Below are 18,301 nucleotides of genomic sequence, written 5' to 3'. Positions count from 1 at the left end.
CGCTGGTTGGCGACAGGTGCTCAGGATAGGCAAACCAGCATTCCTCAGGATGCCCTTGGGAACAGTCTCTACAAGGATTAGCTCAAAGCTTCCCCACTAAACCATTTTCCACGACCTTTCCTCGCTAATACCCTGAGTGGGGGGAGATGGCATTTGGACAGAGAATGTGCTCAAAGAAGCAGCCACGTGGAGAACCAATGAACCATGCTTCCCATTCTATTTCTGGACCATGCTAACCCTTCAGTGGCTATTTTAAGACTTCCAGCTCCAGACAAGGTTCATGAGGAAGAAGCTGAGGCTCAGGTCCTAGGCCTGAAATTGCACAAGGGAACCAACATTGATGGCCTGGAAGGCTGAAGGCACCAAGGGCTCTGAAGTACCAAGTATTTCCTAGATTCTTGGGTGATAACCCTAGGAGCCCAGCAGGAGCCGACAAATGGCTCTGTGAGCAGATGTGGGAAGTAGTCACTAGCATGGAAACGAACAGAAACAACACGGTTTCATCCAGCTGTCTAAGGACAGGGTGCACCCATTCTACAGTCATCATGGCACAGGCTGGCCCTGCACCCCTACATATCTAGTGAACCAACAGCCTACTGTGGTGGCATGTGCCTGCAATCCCACCAATGGGGAAGTATTTCAGGACAGCTTTGGAAATATACCTTTACTCAAGAGCATTTAGAAGGCCTAGTCAGGCAGCTATCTGTGAAATTTGAGGCCAGAATGACCTACACTGCAAGTTCCAGGAAAGCCATGGATACATGGTGAGTTCCTGCCTCAAAACAGAGCCTGAGATGGGAAAGATCATTCAATTGCTGTGCAGAGTGTGAGGGAGAAAGGGAAATTAGGACAAGCACAGAGACCAGAACATATGGGATGCACCACCACAGTAGGCAACAGCCACACCAAACACCCGCTTTCTTCTCAAGGCACGAACAATGCTTCAGAGCTGCCAGACCTGTGCTGTTTCCTACTGGCCTATAAAAAGGGCACCACTGAGAGGATGGCGGGAGCCACTGGCGTCATCAAGGACAACACGAGTGCTCTCAGCATCCCTATGACTAAACCACAGGAAAACTGGCCTTCCTTTCCAAACATGGAATGCTGGAGATGTGCACATTGCAGGGAGCACTTATCAGCAGCATGTGTGACGAGAGAAGCAGAAGTCACTGAAACCAGCTCTGGACCATAGGCCAAAGACCTCTCTGGCCACTGTCTCTATGCCTTGTCATAAATATACCTGAATCCACTAAATCTCAGAGCAAGTACTCTGCTGTAAGCTGATGCTCTGGGCCACTCCACCTTCTCCCTGGCAGCTTAAAAAGAGATTTTATTTTTAATTATGTTTCTGTGTGAACCTGTGTGTACATATGTGCACATCAAGGTGCCCAGAATCCAGATTAGGGTCCTAGATCCCTGGAATTGGAGTTACAGGCTACCCAACATGTACACTGGGAAGTGAACACTGATCATCATATGGTAGGGCAGTATAGATTCTTAAGTGGTGATCCACCTTTCTACCTCAGCCCATCTTGAAAGCCAATACAGACACATGGCAGCTCATTTACCCACAGCCCCAAGAGAGAAGAGGAAAACAGCAGAATGGCAAGGGTGAATTTCTCTTGCCAGCCAGGCTTCTCTGGTCAGTTTGAGAGACCGAGGCAACTATGTCGTACTAGACACTTACACCGCAAGCCAGCCACTTCATAGTCCTCCTCTTCCTCCTCTTCTTCCTCCTCCTCTTCCTCCTCACCACTCTCATCGCCCTCGCTGTCCTCAGAGGTAGACTCTTCAGTGTAATTCCTGTGGGAAGGAAAAGCCAAGCAGACACACAGTTTTAGTTTAGTCCAGGATGGCTAAAGGAGAGCTAAAGCCCCAGAGGATGTCTGCAGCACTTCTACTCATGGAGCAGACAGTAAGGGAGACCCTGAGGGTAGGCCAGCAGTGTCTGCTGTGCTTTAGCAGTGCGCCTCCTGTCCTAAGCCTAAGACGGCTTAGGGGACACTAACAGAGGAAGGGACCAAGAACAAAATACAATCTCTACTTCCTCTCACAAACAGTCTCATAAAAGCCAGATAAGGTAACATTTTAGACACCAAAGCTGCCCCGACTCTGGCGTGTATTGAGAGGACCGAGAGCCCAGCAGGTGTTACTGTACACCTTGATGGCTCTCTTCCAGGAGCCGAGACAGCCTGCAGATGACCACACAACAAAGAACTAATGCCAGCTCAGACCAGCTGGTCCAAAACACTACTTCAGAGCAGCACGATGTGTGTCCCTACAAGAAGACGTGGTAATGGAGATAGAGGAAGAACTAACCCAGCAAGTCTGTTAAGGTGTGGTTGGAATCAAACAGCTCTGCCCTTTACTAGAGACAGCCCAGTGCCTGTAAGGACGCCCTTTCACATCTCAAATGTCAATGTAAAAAGCAACCACAGTTAACTAGGAAAATCTTAGGTGTCTTCAAGGTGCTGGTCTGGCTGTACTGACACAGGGGTATCCATGTCCAAACAGACAGCAGGGAAAGGAAACTAAGCATGGGTGAAGAGGGCAATGATTGGCCGTAGGTATTCAGTAGTGACTGTCTGTAGAAGCAGCTATAAAGTAAGCAATGAGGCAAATTTAAAGGCAGGAGAAGATGCTATGGCTACCTGAGAATAAAATGTATCAAGGGGTTAGAGAGTTGCCTCAGAAACAAAACAGTGGCAGCTCTTCTGACGGACCTAGGTTTAATTCCTAACACTTCTATAGCCACTCACAACAATCTATAACTTGACTTTCAGAGGATCCAGTGCCCTCTTCTGGTCTCCATAGGCACCAGGCACACATGTAGTGCATAGACATACATTTAGGTAAAACGCCCATACATTTAAAACAAAATAAAAGTTAAATGTGGTTGTGTGGGGTGTGTGTGTGTGTGTGTGTGTGTGTGTGTGTGTGTGTATGTGAGAGAGAGAGAGAGAGAGAGAGAGAGAGAGAGAGAGAGAGAGAGCGAGAGAGCCCACAAGAGCCAGCTGATGGTGGTAGCACAGCACTTCTGAGGCAGGGGCAGACAGATCTCTGAGTTCAAAGACATCCAGGACTACACAGAGAAACCCTGCTTGAAAGACCAAAACAAAAGAGGGAGGGGACAGGGCTAACAGTGAAAAGCAGAAATGTCAACACGAAAGAAAACCAACAGCTCAGCAGTTACTGCACTTGCTGCTCTTGCAGAACCAGGGTTCAATTCCCATCATCCACATGATAGCCTGGGACCACAACTCCAGTTCTAGGGGATCCAATATACCTTCTCACCTCCATGGGTAAGACATTGATATTACTTATATACACACACTCAGGCAAAATATTCATACACTTAAAAAAGTGAAATTAAAAAAAAAAAACAAAAAAAACCACACACACACACACACCCCCTAAGCCAAAGCCATATGATAGCATCTAAGCTCCTATATTCATACTATGACCAAGCTTTGCACCCAAATAAGTTTAAAGCTCCTTGGAAACACTCAGTTTTGAGTAACTAAGATTAATTTCCCCATGAAAATATCTGATGGTCTTATATAGCCCAGAAAGCTTTGAACTTCTTTGTAGCCAAGGATGACCCAGAACTCCTGATCCTTCTGCCCCACCTTCCTCGTGTCTGGGATAGCAGACTTGCACCACCATTCTGTACTGCTAGGGATCCAGTCCAGGCCTTTGTACATGCTAAGTGAACATTAACCAGATCCCCAGCCCCCAAGTTACTTTTAAAAACTTCTCACCTGCCACGGGAATTGCGCCTGGCAGTAGGAGGCTGGCAGGCTGGACACTGCCACTCACCATCTGGTACTTCATAGAGGGCCGGCCTCAGACAGAACAGGTGGAAGGCTTTATTACACTCGTCACACAGGATCAGCTTGTCATCCTCACCTGCAAAGATAGGCGCACACAGCACTGTTGGCAGCACAACAGAACAAGCACCGCAGCACAGCACCTCTCTCTTTCCTTTAAACATTTATATTTATGTCCATGTGTGTCTGGGGAATGTATGCCATGTTTATTTGCGTTGGTGAAGCCACAGAGAACACTGGATCCCCTGGAGCTGGAGTTCAGAACAGCAGCAAGCATTTGTGAGGGCCGAGCCACCACTCCAGCTCCTTTTTCCTTCCTTCAAGACAAGTTTCAGTGTGTACCCCACACTGGCCTGGAATTTGGGTAGCTCCTCCTGCCCCTGCCTCCCAAGTGATGGGACTACAGGCACATCTCATCACACTCAGTTGCTCTTGTGTGTGCACACGGACGCTAGAGGCTCCGCCTCAGCATACTGAGTCTCTCACTTGAACCCAGAGCTAGACACTGGTTCTGTAAATCCCCTTGTCTCCACCTCCTGAGAGCCGGGACAGGCGGGCCGCCATGCTCGTCAACATTTATGTGGGTGCAGCAATGGAGCCATGGTCCTTGTGCATGTGCAAGCATTTTACCAACTACAACATCTTTGCAGCCTGCTTTTTTAAAAATGCATTTAACTTTCTGAAAATTGGACAATTTAGGGAGAGTTCCTAACTTATCTCCTCAGAACTACCAAGAATCAGGGCAGGACAGTTAATATTCACTAAAAGTAATTGGGCATGGTGACATACTTCTTTAATCCCAGTACTGAGGAGGCAGAAGCAGGTATGTATTTCTGAGTTTCAGTCCAGCCAGAGTTACATGACACCCTATCTCAAAATAAGTAAGTAAATAAATAAATAAAATGTGTTTAATTGTATGGGTATTTTAACTAAAAGACAGGGGAAAAAAAATCAGTGGCTCAAGACTCTGCTGCTCTCCCACACACGTCTGCATGGGTCCTCGGTGACCTGGTTTCTCTACAGTGTGTTGTATGAACTTCGTCCGGTTTACTTCCTTTTCTAACTACCAGTCTGGTCAGTTTCACAGCAACCTCACACTTTGGAAACAGAACCCTAAGCTAATTCATAAGATAGAATTAGTCAAGGAGAAGTAAAAAACATTTCCAAATGCTCTGCTCTGGACTCAAGGCTAAATAAAGACTGAGGTCTGGGTGTGCAATGTGTAAAGACTGCCCCCTGCTGGAAGCACCTACCTCACCTTACAGGTGAGTAATGCTCTAAGGGTTCCGAGGGACTGTAGATTTTAGATCAACTAACTTGCTCCTGCACAAAGTCTGAAGACTGAGCAGCTGCTCCAGTCATACATGTAGATGTTCACACATGCTGAGTCACCAGCATGAGACTGCAAAGGGGAAACCTGCCCTACCAGTTAGAACGTGTACACAAAAGTGCTAAATGATATACAAAAAGTCCCCTCAGAGGGTGGGTTGTGATGGTGCACTCCTTGAATCCCAGCACTTGGGAGACAGAGGCAGGCAGCCAGACTGGTCTATAGAGCAAGTTCCAGGACAGTCAAGGCCACACAGAGAAACCCTGTCTCAAAAAACCAAAATCCCTTCAAAGGAGAAAGAAACCTTTGAGTGAAAAGCCTATTCCCAAACAGTCAAGAGCAGCTCTCCTCAATGCATACCTTTCTTTCGACAAACTTTGCATCTAGCGTTTTCTGCAGACATATCCCACTTGATACATGCATCAAGCATCCCAAGTAGAACGTGCATTCTGGAAAAGGTCTGCGCTTCTCGGATTGCTGTTTTCCACTTTTCCAGTGCAGAGGCAACCTAAGCAGCAAGTAAACCAGCCTGGTATTATGACCATGACCTCAAAGATTAGAAAGGGCTAAGAATGGGTAAAGACAGAATTCTGAGGATATTTGCCTTCTAGAGTTTCATTAAAACCACCCACTTATACGATACTCCCCCATCAAGGCTTCAAAGAATAAAAACCAAGTTTGGCAGAGGTCACATCAAAACTGAGCAGAGTAGGGATGAGAAGCGACATGTCTCTCCCAGTGAAATCAATATCATTTAGAATCTGCATCATCTGGAAGCAGAATAAACATCAGCATGCAATAGCAATGTACAGCCTACAACACTTTGGCTAATGAGTTATCCATCTGAGCCACAAATGCGGTTAAGTTTTCTCCATAAAGCTTGTGTACCTAGTATAAAGCTCTCCTCTCACCTGTATGTCACCAGCCTTTAAAGTGAAAATTCTCAAGTCCAAAGAACTGTCCAATTAATTCTGGACATTTACCACCAGTATATGCTTTGCGCCTCCCCTTTTATCACCAGAAAATACAAATTAAACCATAATTAGCCACAGTTAGAATGAAGGGGACTATGATTAGACTCTGGGTGGTAAACATGACATTCTCTCCCTATAAAGTGGATATTGATGTCGATGAGATGGCTCAGTAGGCACCTTATTTTGTTAAAACAAGTCCTGAAACTTGGAATGCTCACAGTGAGCCTCTGGTTAGGAAGTGAAACAGAATTCAGGAAGGAGCTTACATGTAAACCATACCATTAGCCCCTTTGCTTAACACTAGAGAGGCAGCTATCCTCTCTCTGGAAGGTTGCTCAAGAGTCTTCCACAAAATACCATTCGAGATGGAAAGCTTTGGTGCTCTGACAGAACACACCAGTAAAGGACTGCTACATGAAACATCTATGAGGTACATGCACTAGAAAGACAGGCAAATTCATGCTTTTAAGTATTACACATTACCTCATAAATATGTACAATGATTAGGTACTAATGAACTTTTAGACTATTTAAATGGCGTTAGAGATGGCTAGGTGATTAAGAGCACTTGCTGCTCTTCCAGAAAACCTGGGTTTAATTCCCAGTACCCATATGGTGGTTTACAAGAATCTGTACCTCCGGTTCAGAGGATCCAACATCCCTCTTCTTCTTACCTCTGTGGGCACCAAAACTACATGTGACACACACACACACACACACACACACACACACACACACACACAGGCAAACCACTCATATGCATATACTTAATCTAGTCAGGGTGTGGTGGGGCACGCCTTTGATTTCAGCACTAAAGAGACAGAGGCAGGAGGATCTCTGAGTTCGAGGCCAGCTTGGTCTGTAGAGCGAGTTCCAGGTCAGGCAAGGCCATACCAAGAAGCTCCGCCATAAATACACAAATGAATGAATAATTAACTAACTAACTAACTAAACTGTGTTTAAAGAGGGGGAATACTAACTAGCTACCCTGACTTGATTACTATGTAGACTGTAAATATACTGTGTTATATTGCATATTATAAATTTATACAACTAAAATAATAAAGCAAAGTGAAGCCAGGTCTGGACACTTACTTATAGAAGGCATGTAAGTCCTTGTGCTCATAGATAAGCACTAGGGAACCTGGAATGCTAAATACATGGAGTTTTTACTTCAAAGGAAGGGATGCATAACCTGTTATCCTCCCAGAATTCTGGGAGTAGACATACATTCTAGCCTGGCGACCTTTGGGCTATCTGTGTGGCTGGAGGCTACATCAGATCCTCCCTTAAACCCTTATCCTAAGCTTGTTTTTTTCAAGCCGCAGAACCATATGCAAAGTGTCACAAGCAGCCATTTATACAAACCATCTTTATGGAAGGCGTCAAATGTACTTTACAGTGTTTTGATGTAGTCACCTCTGATCTTTATTTAGCTTACTTTGTGCTTTATTGTACACAGGATTGAGTTAATTATTAACAGGCAAGTTTTCACAAAATTGTACTGTACTTAAAAATGCCTAAAATAAATGACCGGGGTCAGATTCCTGCTGTTTGAGCCAGCGTCAGTCAGTCAGCCCTGTGAACTGAGCGGCCTCTTTGTCTCCCTTGGATTGTGATGTCTGTGGTGCTCAGAGACTTCCACAGCTACTCAGATCTGTAATTTCAGCACTTGGGAGGCTGAGGCAGGAGGATCACTATGAGTTCAAGGTCAGCCTGGGCTACAGAGTAAAACCTTGTCTCATAAAAACAAAACAAAAGGAAATGAAAAAGTGGCAGACAATAGGGTTGTCAGAACAAATGCAAACAAAATAAAGACAAACAAAACCAGACATAGTGACACACATCTGTTATTCCAACACTCAAGAGGCTGAGACAGAATTACGGGTTTGAGGCAAGCCTGGACCACATGGTTAAGATCCAGTCTCAAAAGACAGGGAGAGGTGAAGAGAAATAGAGGCAGAAAGAGAGGAAGAATACCAAATAAACCCCAGGATTTTCCTGAAGTACACATTATCTTTCTCAGTTTAGGGAAACAAAATTGGCAGGCATTACATTTACACAGATTAGGGCTGAAGAGCTGCGTACAGTACAGAGCACTTGCTGCTCCTGTAGAGGACTATGGCTCAGTCTCCAGCAACCACATCAGGTAGCTGACAACTGCCTGTATCTCTAGTTCCAGGGGAGCTGATGCCTTCTGTTTTTTGAGAGCACCGTATGCACACGGTGCACATATAGACAAGCAGGCACACACATATCAACGTAGGTGAAAATAAATGCTACTTTTTAAATAAAAAAAAAAGCATACCCTAGATCATATATTACTACAAAAAGGACCAGTGAAATGATCTCATAGATCCAAAGAAACTGGAGCCCAGACTAGAGACTGACATAAACTCATGTAGCAGCCTGGTCCTGGCCAAGGAAACTCTGGCCTTTGCTAAGTGGAAACTTTCAAAGCAGAGGACAGTGGAAAATTTTGAGCTGTGGCAAAGCTGACCTTTGGTGGGAGCTGCAGGGCAGGATATTGCTAGAACAGAACACAGCAGAACCACTCAGCAAGCGTCCTGATTTTTCCAAGAAGCTCTCCACTTCTGCACTCTGTCTAGGGCTTACAATTATTTCAGCTCAGGGTTTAGTACACAAAGGGACCTTAATGGGACTTAACTACCTGTTGGTCCTCAGTAAGAAGAAAATGTCACAGGAAAAATAAATAGCAAGGAAAGATTCTTTCCAAGAGCTCTCCAATAAAAGTCCGTACACAGATGGGCTAAAGGACAACATGGCTCACAGGGTAAGACAATTGTCACCTAGCCCAACATTCAAATCTATCTGTAAGACCCACATGATGAAACAACAGACTCCTGCAAGTTGTCCAGGGGAGCTGATGCCTTCTGTTTTTTGAGAGCACCGTATGCACACGGTGCACATATAGACAAGCAGGCACACACATATCAACGTAGGTGAAAATAAATGCTACTTTTTATTTTTCCCACTTGCTGTGGCACAAATATGTGCAACACACATACAAATAAAACAAAAACTGAGTTAAAAACAAAACCCATGTAGCATTTAGCAAAACAGCCATCTCATAAATTTATATGTACAATGAACTTCAGAGTGTGTTTAAAATAGGAATGCTAGCTACTCTGATCTGATCAGTATACACACACTTCACAGACTGACTTATCACACTGTACTCATAAATTTATATGGGCAAAATAATAAGGAAATTTAAGCTAGGTTTGTAACCTCAGGACTTGAGAGCCTGAGGCAAGAGCTATCTCAGAGATCACCTAGATTATCTGGGTGCTAAAAGTCAGTAAAGGGATCCCAGGCAGGACTGTCCCAATAAAACACCGACTAGGTGTGAAGTCTCACTGTGAAGTAAACCAGTCTCTCACCCCAAATGACCCTCCCTGAATCATATACCAGTGTGCTCTAAGGAAGTAAGGAGAAACACCACTGTGTACAAACTCTTGAAATGTTTTAGGAAGAGCAGGAGAGTTACTTAGCCATTTTTGCTTGTAATCAGAAACGCACACAAAAAAGGGCTTGTTGGACCAGCTAGAACTGGAGTTATAGACAAGTGTGAGCTGCCACGTGGGTGCTGGAAATCGAACCCAGGCAGGCCCTCTGTGAAAGCAGCCAATGCTTTCAACTGCCTTGCTATCTCTGCAGCCCCTGAAAGGAGACTTATTCTTAATACTATCTGTCTGTAGGGGTGCTTGCCTATGCATCACTTGGGAGGTACAAATAAGAGAACTTAGAGTTCAAACCCAGCTGGGGCTACATTAAGACTCTCCACTGGCTACAACAAAACAAAAGAAAACTAGATGGCTTTGTCTGACAGTGAGTCAGACATCATTTTAACCTGTACTTGAGGTTCCTTCAGAACCCAGCCCCCATACCTACTTGTGGGAAGCTCTGACACCCTGGCACCCTCACAAATTAGCCCAAGAGCCACTCTCTTCCATCAGCACAGATGGCCTGGACTCACAATGGCTTCAACTCTTTCCTTATGAGACAGGGTTTTCTATATAGCCCTGGTTGTCCTAGCCTTGAACTCAGAGACCTGCCCACCACCTGGGTGAGGGGGTTAGTTCTAGGATGGTGTGAAAAGATACTCCTTTAGTAAGTAGAAAGCCTGTGTAAGACCATCTTTTCTGAGCTAGCAATGACATGACAACACAAGCACAATCCTCTCTGGTAAAGCTGAGGCAAGAACACGGAACCACAGCAGAAGCTGGCTACACTGTCACTGGGGAAGAACTGGCATTTCAAGCATACTGTAATGCTAAATGACACTGCCTGCCACAGGACAGGCACGGTTGGTGTACTTTCTACCTTACTGTATGTTTAACACACAGCTGTTCACTACAAACAGGCAACTCCAAAAGCTTACTCACCCACTGTCAGCTATTCTCTCTCTACTTCTTGGTCTTACACTCAAAGAAGTTCCCTAAAGCAAGAACCCAGTGCTTAGATTCAGTGACTCAATACCTTTGCTTCTTCTACCATTTTCTTCTCTTCATCTACTTCCTCAGACTTTGTGGAATCTTCACTGTGGAGTTTCCGTTTCTTCTGTTTGGGAGCCATGAATCCTTGCAGAAACTTCTTTATGACACTGGCTTGAAGGGCAATGACGCACTCACCAAAATCTTTCAGTTTCTCTAAGGAAATGACCTGGGGAAAGGTTTAAAACTGAGACTGAGAGGAGGACAGAACCAATAAAGAAGCTGACCCATACGCTCCCTAACATCCTCATCCCAGGTACCAGAACTGCTCTGTGAGTTACCTGTGTGCCTTCCGAGGTAACTAGCGAGCTCACGGTACCTGACTATTTCCACTTCCCCAATGAAAGGATCCAGACACTGAAATTCCATCTGCTTCAAAGAATTCATCCACTCAGTAACACTACTTCCTATATGCAGAACAGACTTGAGGGTTGAGGTACAGAGGCTGTGTGAATCAAGTGTGAAGCCATACGTTTAAACCCCAGTACCAGAAATAAAACACAAGTGAGAAAAGCAGAGGCAGTCTGAGAAGCCTCGAGCTTTCCTGACTTTCTGGCTGAGGTCAAGCATTAAGCTTTACATTCTCCCATTTCCACTAAACCTGTTTACTTTATAGATGAAAAGACAGGCACCAAATTACTATCAAAATGACATTCTTTATGAAGAAGCTGCAGAGCTAGCTCAGCACTTACAAGTGTGTACAGCTCTTGCAGAGACCCAGAGTTCAGTTCCCAGCACCCATGTCAGAAAACTCAAAATCACCAGTTAATCCAACTCCAGTGGGATCCAGCTTCCAGGACAAGAACATATGTGCACATACCCGCACACACACATCGAAAGTAAACTCTGTAGCTGGGAGTGGAGACATAGACATAAGTCTTCACTGCCAGCACTTGAGAAGCAGAGGCAGGTCAATCTGGGTTGGCAGCAAAGCTGGCCAACAGAGCAGTCCATGAACAGCCAAGGCTACAGTGATACCCTGACTCAAAAGGAAAGAAAAAAAATTAAAAAAATTCTCTGATACAGGGTCTCACTAGGCAACACTGGCTGGCTTGGAACTCACTATGTAGACCACGGTGGCCCCCAAATCATAAAGACCACCTACCTCTACCTCCCGAGTGCTGGGATTAAATGCATGTTTGACTTACACTTTTAATAAAGATTTACTTTATTTTTAATCATCTGTATGTACCTGCTTGTGTGTGTACATGAGTGCCCCAAGGGGCCAAGTGTCCGATCCTCTGGACCTAGAGGTACAGTTGGGTGCTGGAAACTGAGTGTGGCTGCTCTTCCAGAGCAGTATGTGCTCCTAATCACGGAGCCAACCCTGTGGTTCACAAAACTGTGTTCGTAAACGCTGTGCGCTGGCTGCCGTCTTGTCAGTCACATAAGGAATCCCAATTTTAAAGCCTACAGTCAAGTGTGGTGGTATACACCTTTCTTCCTGCACTAGGAAGCAGAATCAAGAGAACTTGTGTTTGAGGCCAGCTTGATCTTACACAGTGAAGTCTGTAAGGTCCATGGAGTAAACCTTGCCTCAAGGGAAAAAAAAAAATCAAGCCAGAAAGAAAAACAACCCAATGTCAGCAAGAGAAAGAACCCATTTCCTGATAAATACTTAGCTAACAAAAGAGATGAACAACAAAAACCCAAACCATTAGCTATATGATCTTTTGGTTCCATGTGTATTATGCAACAGACCTAACTCAAACAGGGTCCTGGCTTTATTCTGCAGGTAAGACACCAGCTCTGGAAATGAAGCAAGCTGAGTTTCTGAGAGCAGCAGATTTCCAAGGGCATTTTCTCACACTCTTACCCGGGCTTCAAACTCAGATGTTCCCTCCATGTAGCCAAGTCCTCCTTTCTGCAGCCTCGTTGCCACTTCAATGAGATCACTCCTCAGGAAGTTTAAGAGTTCCTGGTTGCCGTCACAAGATTTTAGACCCAAATTTGGTTTCCGAGCCAGATAAATAGAGTGAGTAATTTCTTGGTATCTACAGGAATTGAGATAGGAAAAAGGGGGAAATTATAGAAACTTTTCTTTCTAAGAACTATTTATTTTATGTATATAAATACACTGTAGCTGTCTTCAGACACACCAGAATAGGGTATTGGATCCCATTACAGATAGTTGTGAGCCACAATGTGGGTGCTGGGACTTGAACTCAGAACCTTTGGAAGAGTAGTCCGTGCTCTTAAGCCACTGAGCCATCTCTCCAGGCCCCTAAAGAACCTTCTGCAAGTACTTTCTACATCCCCCAGCAGGCAATAACCAGCTCTGTTTCTGTGTTATCCTATATTGGATGTTGACACTTCACATAAACAGAATCATACAACATGTGGCTTTTCATATCTGGCTTCTTTTGTGTTAACACAATGTTTTGATACTTACCCATGTGGCAACACAAATCAGGGCTTCACTATTTATTTTTAATGTATATGGGTTTTTTGTCTGCATGTGTTCTGTGCGGCCACCTCTCCGGCTTTCATCCCTTTTGTAAGTGCTGTTTGAGCAGCTCACATTCTGTCTGTCTACTGATCAACCAATAGACATTTATGGTCCTTCTACCTTTGGTGTATCATGAATAATGACAGATGAGTTCAGGTAATTCAGGTAAGAATGCATTTTTGCAATACTGCTTAACTAGAGAGGCTCATAGCTTGGTGCAGGGCACACACTAGTCAAAGAGCAAGTATGCTACCCCGGATCATACGTGCCCTAAAAGTGTATTTTTCCAAATAAACATGATGCTCAAAAAGATTACAAGTTATGTGAACATCAAAGGTTACAGACTTATCTTTGTGACTTTATTTAATAGATTATGAACAAAGAGTCAGGTCTGACTGATTGTACACAGCTCTAGCCAAGAGCTCCTTGAGACCTGCTCCAGCACACAGAGGGGAGAGGTAGGAGAGGAAGAAGGTGAAGGTCACCTTGGGCTATTACAGTCAGAGCTACACAAGACCCTGTTTCAAATCAGCATGCACGTTGAGGCTAGAGAGATGACTCAGCTATTAAGGAGCACTGGATGATCTTCCAGAGGACCGAGTTTTTGATTGCTTAGCACCTACACAATGGTTTACAACCATCTATAATCCAACCCCAGGAATACTCACACTCCACACTCTTCTGGACTCCAGAGCATTGGACACACATGGTACAGACATACATGCAGACAACACTCATACACATAACATTATTAAATTAAAAACTAACCCCCCCCCACACACACACCATGCATGCAAACAAGCCCAAACATAAACCATCTTGCTGCTGAGTATCACGGTGCACCTTTTAATCTCAGCACTAGGGAGGCAGAGGCAGGCAGAGCTCTGGGAGTTTTAGGTCTGATTGAACTACAGAGACCCGATTTCAAAAGCACAGACTCACATACTGACATTAACACTGAGAAGACTTGAGCAACAAGAAGAAACACTCACCTTTTCTCCAGTCTCTCTTTAAGCTGACTTTCCCTTATTCCCTGAGGATGAAGGCAATTTAGCAGCTCATCCAGTTCCTTCTGACTATCACATAGGAACCTGTAGAAGCAAAACAAACCTTACAAGTTGGAAGAAATCCAACAGTGTATAGAGTCTCAGTGAGTGAAAAATGCAGAATTTTAAACTGGTTTCAGTCTAATGTCTACCAAGAGTGAAGGTCTTCTGCTACAATACATTTGTATTGTGACATTTGGTTGTTTTTTCTGAGACAAGGTTTCTCTCTGTGTAGCCTTGGCTGTCCTAGAACTCTGTAGACTTGGCTGGCATCAAACTCAGAGATCCACTTGCCTCAGTCTCTTTTCTGGGACTAACGACGTGTGTGTGTGTGTGTGTGTGTGTGTGTGTGTGTGTGTGTGTGTGACAACTACCTGGCTCAGAGATAAGCCTTTATAAAGGCAATAGAACATCTGTCCATATGACTTCAAAATATAAATTATACCTTCAGTGAAAACAGCTAAGTGACTGCACTGAACATATTTTATATAATCAAAAGTAGTAAAGGCCTTCTCAAAATCTAGATATTTGCCTAAAAGCAGAATTGTACATACCCAGAGACCAAAAGCTATTTTTAATTTTTTTTCCAATGGGTAAAATTTACTTAATAAATTTATGTACCTTAATTTTATTTTACACATAGTTTATAAAGTGTAATCACCAAATTCAAAATTCTTCATATCCCTAAGTTGATTCAGAAGCATTTGGCAAAACTGCATAAGATATATTATTACACAGCAGACTTGTGGTGCATGTCTGTAATCATAGTACACTGGGAAGCTAAAGCAGGAAGATTACAGTGAGCTCAAAGCCAGCCTGGGCTACGGAGTGAGTTCTAGGTTCACCTCAAAATCCCCAAGAATTGGGGGTAAATCCAGCACATAATATACAAAATTATATGATAAAGTCTGATGGATAATCCAGGTTGTCAATTGGATACAACTATTGTTAAGAGGTATCCTCAGTTTGAGGAATTACTTTCATCAGACAGGCCTGTGGGCATGCCTGTGGGGCATTTCTTGATTGCTTTTATACTGTGGGCCGTACCATTTCTATGCAGATGGAAAGAAAGACAGCTGAAAGTGAACCTGGGAGCAAGCCAGTAAACAGCATCCCTCTGTGACTCCTGCCATGAACTCCTTCCTGCTCTGGCTCCCCTGGAGGATGGATTGTAACCTATAAGCTAAAATAACTGTTTTCCTCTCCAAAATATTTTAGACCACAGTGTTTATCACAGCAACAGAAACCAAGGTACAACAAGCAGAGAAAATCAAATCCTGAACTTTGAGAAAAATAGCTGATTACCAAAAGATCACATCTGGTTTTGTAACAGTGAGGTTTTTTGGCTTTCTTTCCTTTGAGACAGGGTATTATGTGGCCCAGGTTGGTCCTGAACTTGATATGTCCTGCTTCCATCTCCTGAGTGCTAGGATTGCAGGAATGCACTTCCACAAACAGCATAAGAGCTGTTGGAGATGCAACGCAGAGGTCTATTCGTGACAGGCAAGCACTCTGCCAACTGAGCCACACCCCTTGCCCAACAGTAGGCGTTGATATGCAAGAAATGAGCAACATACAGTATCTATAATAGCACTGTGTTAATATTCCTTCCTTAACACTGGAAAGGAATAAAAGTGAGCACGGCGACGGGTGGCCTGTTACCATAGGTTCTGTCCTTGCTTGGGCACAGTGGTCTCCACAGCTTCTAGTGCTGATCCATGGTGTGCATTCACACTTGCATTTTTGCCTAGGTTTGCTTTCTTACCTAAGAGAAATGCAAATGTTAAGTTTATACATTAAAAAACTAATTCCTTGTTCAGAAAACCTAAGTAGACTCCATGCCCAGCCCAACAATATACAGATGCTGCTTATTAAACACAGAATACATGTATTTATAATTACTAAACTGTTGGATTTTAATTAATGAAATTTAAGAAATCTCTAAACAACTATTCCCAGATTCGTAAGTATTTATAATTTAATAAGACCATTACATAACATAATTATATTTAAAAAAATTAAATTCCAAACTTGAAAAAGTATGTTTGCTAAAAGAAAATTCAGATGTTTTAAAGCAGTGGATTGTGATATCATATGTGTAGTGTGCTGAGTCTCACATGTCCCCAACGCTTTCATTTTATAGTAATAATGACAAACAGTTCATATTAGAAACTGTATTTCCGTGCTTTCTCTGGGGCTGGGATTTGCACTTTCACAATGCTAGGCAGTCATAGCTCCACTAGCATAGACAGCTGGCACTCCACATTGCAAGCAGAGCTATAGAGCTAAGCGACACACCTGGAAAGATAGGGGTATTACATACTTTTTTTTAACATACAGTATTTTAAAATTTTTTGATGGGGTTATTAGACACAACCCTGTCTGATATATTTCTTCTCTACAGTTCAACAGCTGCACAGCTTAAGTCTTAAGCAAACTAATCTTTCAGGACATGGTAGTGCATATCACTAATCCCAGTATTTGGGAGGCAGAAGCAGGGAGATCTCTGTGCACTCTAGTCCAATAACTTCTAGGCTATATATTAAGACGCAGACTCAAAATAAATAAATTTAAATCAATTTAAAAATCCACTAGAGGTCAGAGAAATGACCCAGCAGGTAAAGGTGCCTGCCACCAGACCTGCACACCTGAGTTCAATCCCCAGGACCAACACAGGACAAAAAACCTATCCTAAAAGGTATCCCCTGACCTCTACACGCATGCACCCATACATATACACAAACATAAACGGTATATAGAAAAAAATCCACAGATAGGCAGTAGTCATGCACACCTTTAATCCCTGAACTCAGAAGGCAGAGGCAGGCTGGATCTCTGAGTTCGAGGCCAACCTGGTCTACAGAAGAGTTCAGGATAGTTAGGGCTACACAGAGAAACGCTGTCTCAAAACACCAAAAAGAGAAAAGAACCCCTCCACTAGTGTGCTCTAGATAAGCTTTTGAACAGCCAGCCCCACATTCTGTTGGAATCACTTCCAAATCTGAAGAGACCGATTCTACAGTCAACTGTTCTCTAGTTCAACTGCCTCAGACAGGCCCTCGCATATTTTCTGCAAGGTAATACAATCTACACTTAAAATAACTTACCATAAAGAAGCCTTAAAGTTTTCTGCTATATAAAGAAATTAGTGGTTTTTTAATAATGCTGCATTAAATTTGTTATTAGGTGTGTCTCCAAAATCAAAAGCACTACTTTAAAACAAAAACAACTTCCTAGAGAAATATAATACTTGAGAAGCAATCTTTAGCAGGCTATTATAGCCCAGGCTCTTAGCAGAGACTGTGCCCGAGGACGAGGTCAGGGTTTGAAGACATCTGGACATGCCTACTGACATCTAGTGGGCAATGATGAGACACTGCTAAATATCCTATTACAGCCCTAGTAAAGACCACCTCTAACCACAGAGAAACCACCTAACCCAACCAAGCATCTGAGCGCAAAGTTTCTTTTGTTCTTGAATATATTCAACCATATACACACTGCTGAAGAGTGTATCTATCCAGAAAAGAACACTTGCCTTTACTTTTTCAATTAAGATACCTCATAGCTAACATTCAGATAAAAAATGTTATCAGTGACTCTCTATAACTCTTCTAAATCACCTATTTATGTTTTTATTGTTTAGAGACACAACTATCTGCACCTCTGAGGACACCAGGCCTGTACACACATGGTGCACAGACACACACAAGCAAAGAAGCCACAGACATTAAAAATTAAAATAAAATCCATGTCTACCGGTCAATTAAAAAAAAGTATTTCTATTTCAAGAAGAGAATAAAAATCAGGCAAGATGTCTGCCTATAATTTCAGAAACTTGAGAGGTAGAGACAAGAGAATCAAAAGTTCATGGTTTGTCCTAGGCTACATCAAAGAGTCCAAAGCCAGGGCTCGGGGGTTAAGAGCACTGGCTGCTCTTCCAGAGGACCAGGGTTTAAATCCCAGAACCTGTATGGCAGCTAACATCTGTAACTCTAGTTCCATAGAATCTGATGCCTCTACTGACTTTCACTGGCACCAAATGTACACAGTGCAGACATACACACAAAGAAAACACACATACTTAAAAAAACAAACAAACAAAAAAACAAAACAAAAAGACTTCAAAAGTTCTATGAGATCCCAAGCAGGTGG

General features: G+C 43.4%; 1 protein-coding gene across 2 annotated transcripts in view; it reads right to left on the bottom strand.

The window, feature by feature from the left end:
• Baz1b (bromodomain adjacent to zinc finger domain 1B) overlaps positions 1 to 18,301 on the bottom strand; it is a 59,956-nt gene that overhangs the window by 3,983 nt on the left and 37,672 nt on the right. For both annotated transcript variants that reach the window (XM_076923161.1, XM_076923163.1), the window contains exons 10-16: positions 15,809 to 15,911; positions 14,093 to 14,191; positions 12,468 to 12,645; positions 10,638 to 10,820; positions 5,521 to 5,668; positions 3,762 to 3,909; positions 1,688 to 1,803 (exon numbers count right to left, since the gene is read on the bottom strand). In XM_076923161.1, the coding sequence (XP_076779276.1) occupies positions 1,688 to 1,803; positions 3,762 to 3,909; positions 5,521 to 5,668; positions 10,638 to 10,820; positions 12,468 to 12,645; positions 14,093 to 14,191; positions 15,809 to 15,911 (975 nt within the window). The remainder of the gene's footprint in view (positions 1 to 1,687; positions 1,804 to 3,761; positions 3,910 to 5,520; positions 5,669 to 10,637; positions 10,821 to 12,467; positions 12,646 to 14,092; positions 14,192 to 15,808; positions 15,912 to 18,301) is intronic.

The sequence above is a fragment of the Arvicanthis niloticus genome, chromosome 24 (genome assembly GCF_011762505.2).
Source record: "Arvicanthis niloticus isolate mArvNil1 chromosome 24, mArvNil1.pat.X, whole genome shotgun sequence".
Taxonomy (NCBI): Eukaryota; Metazoa; Chordata; class Mammalia; order Rodentia; family Muridae; genus Arvicanthis; species Arvicanthis niloticus.
This window is presented reverse-complemented; position numbering and strand designations above follow the sequence as displayed.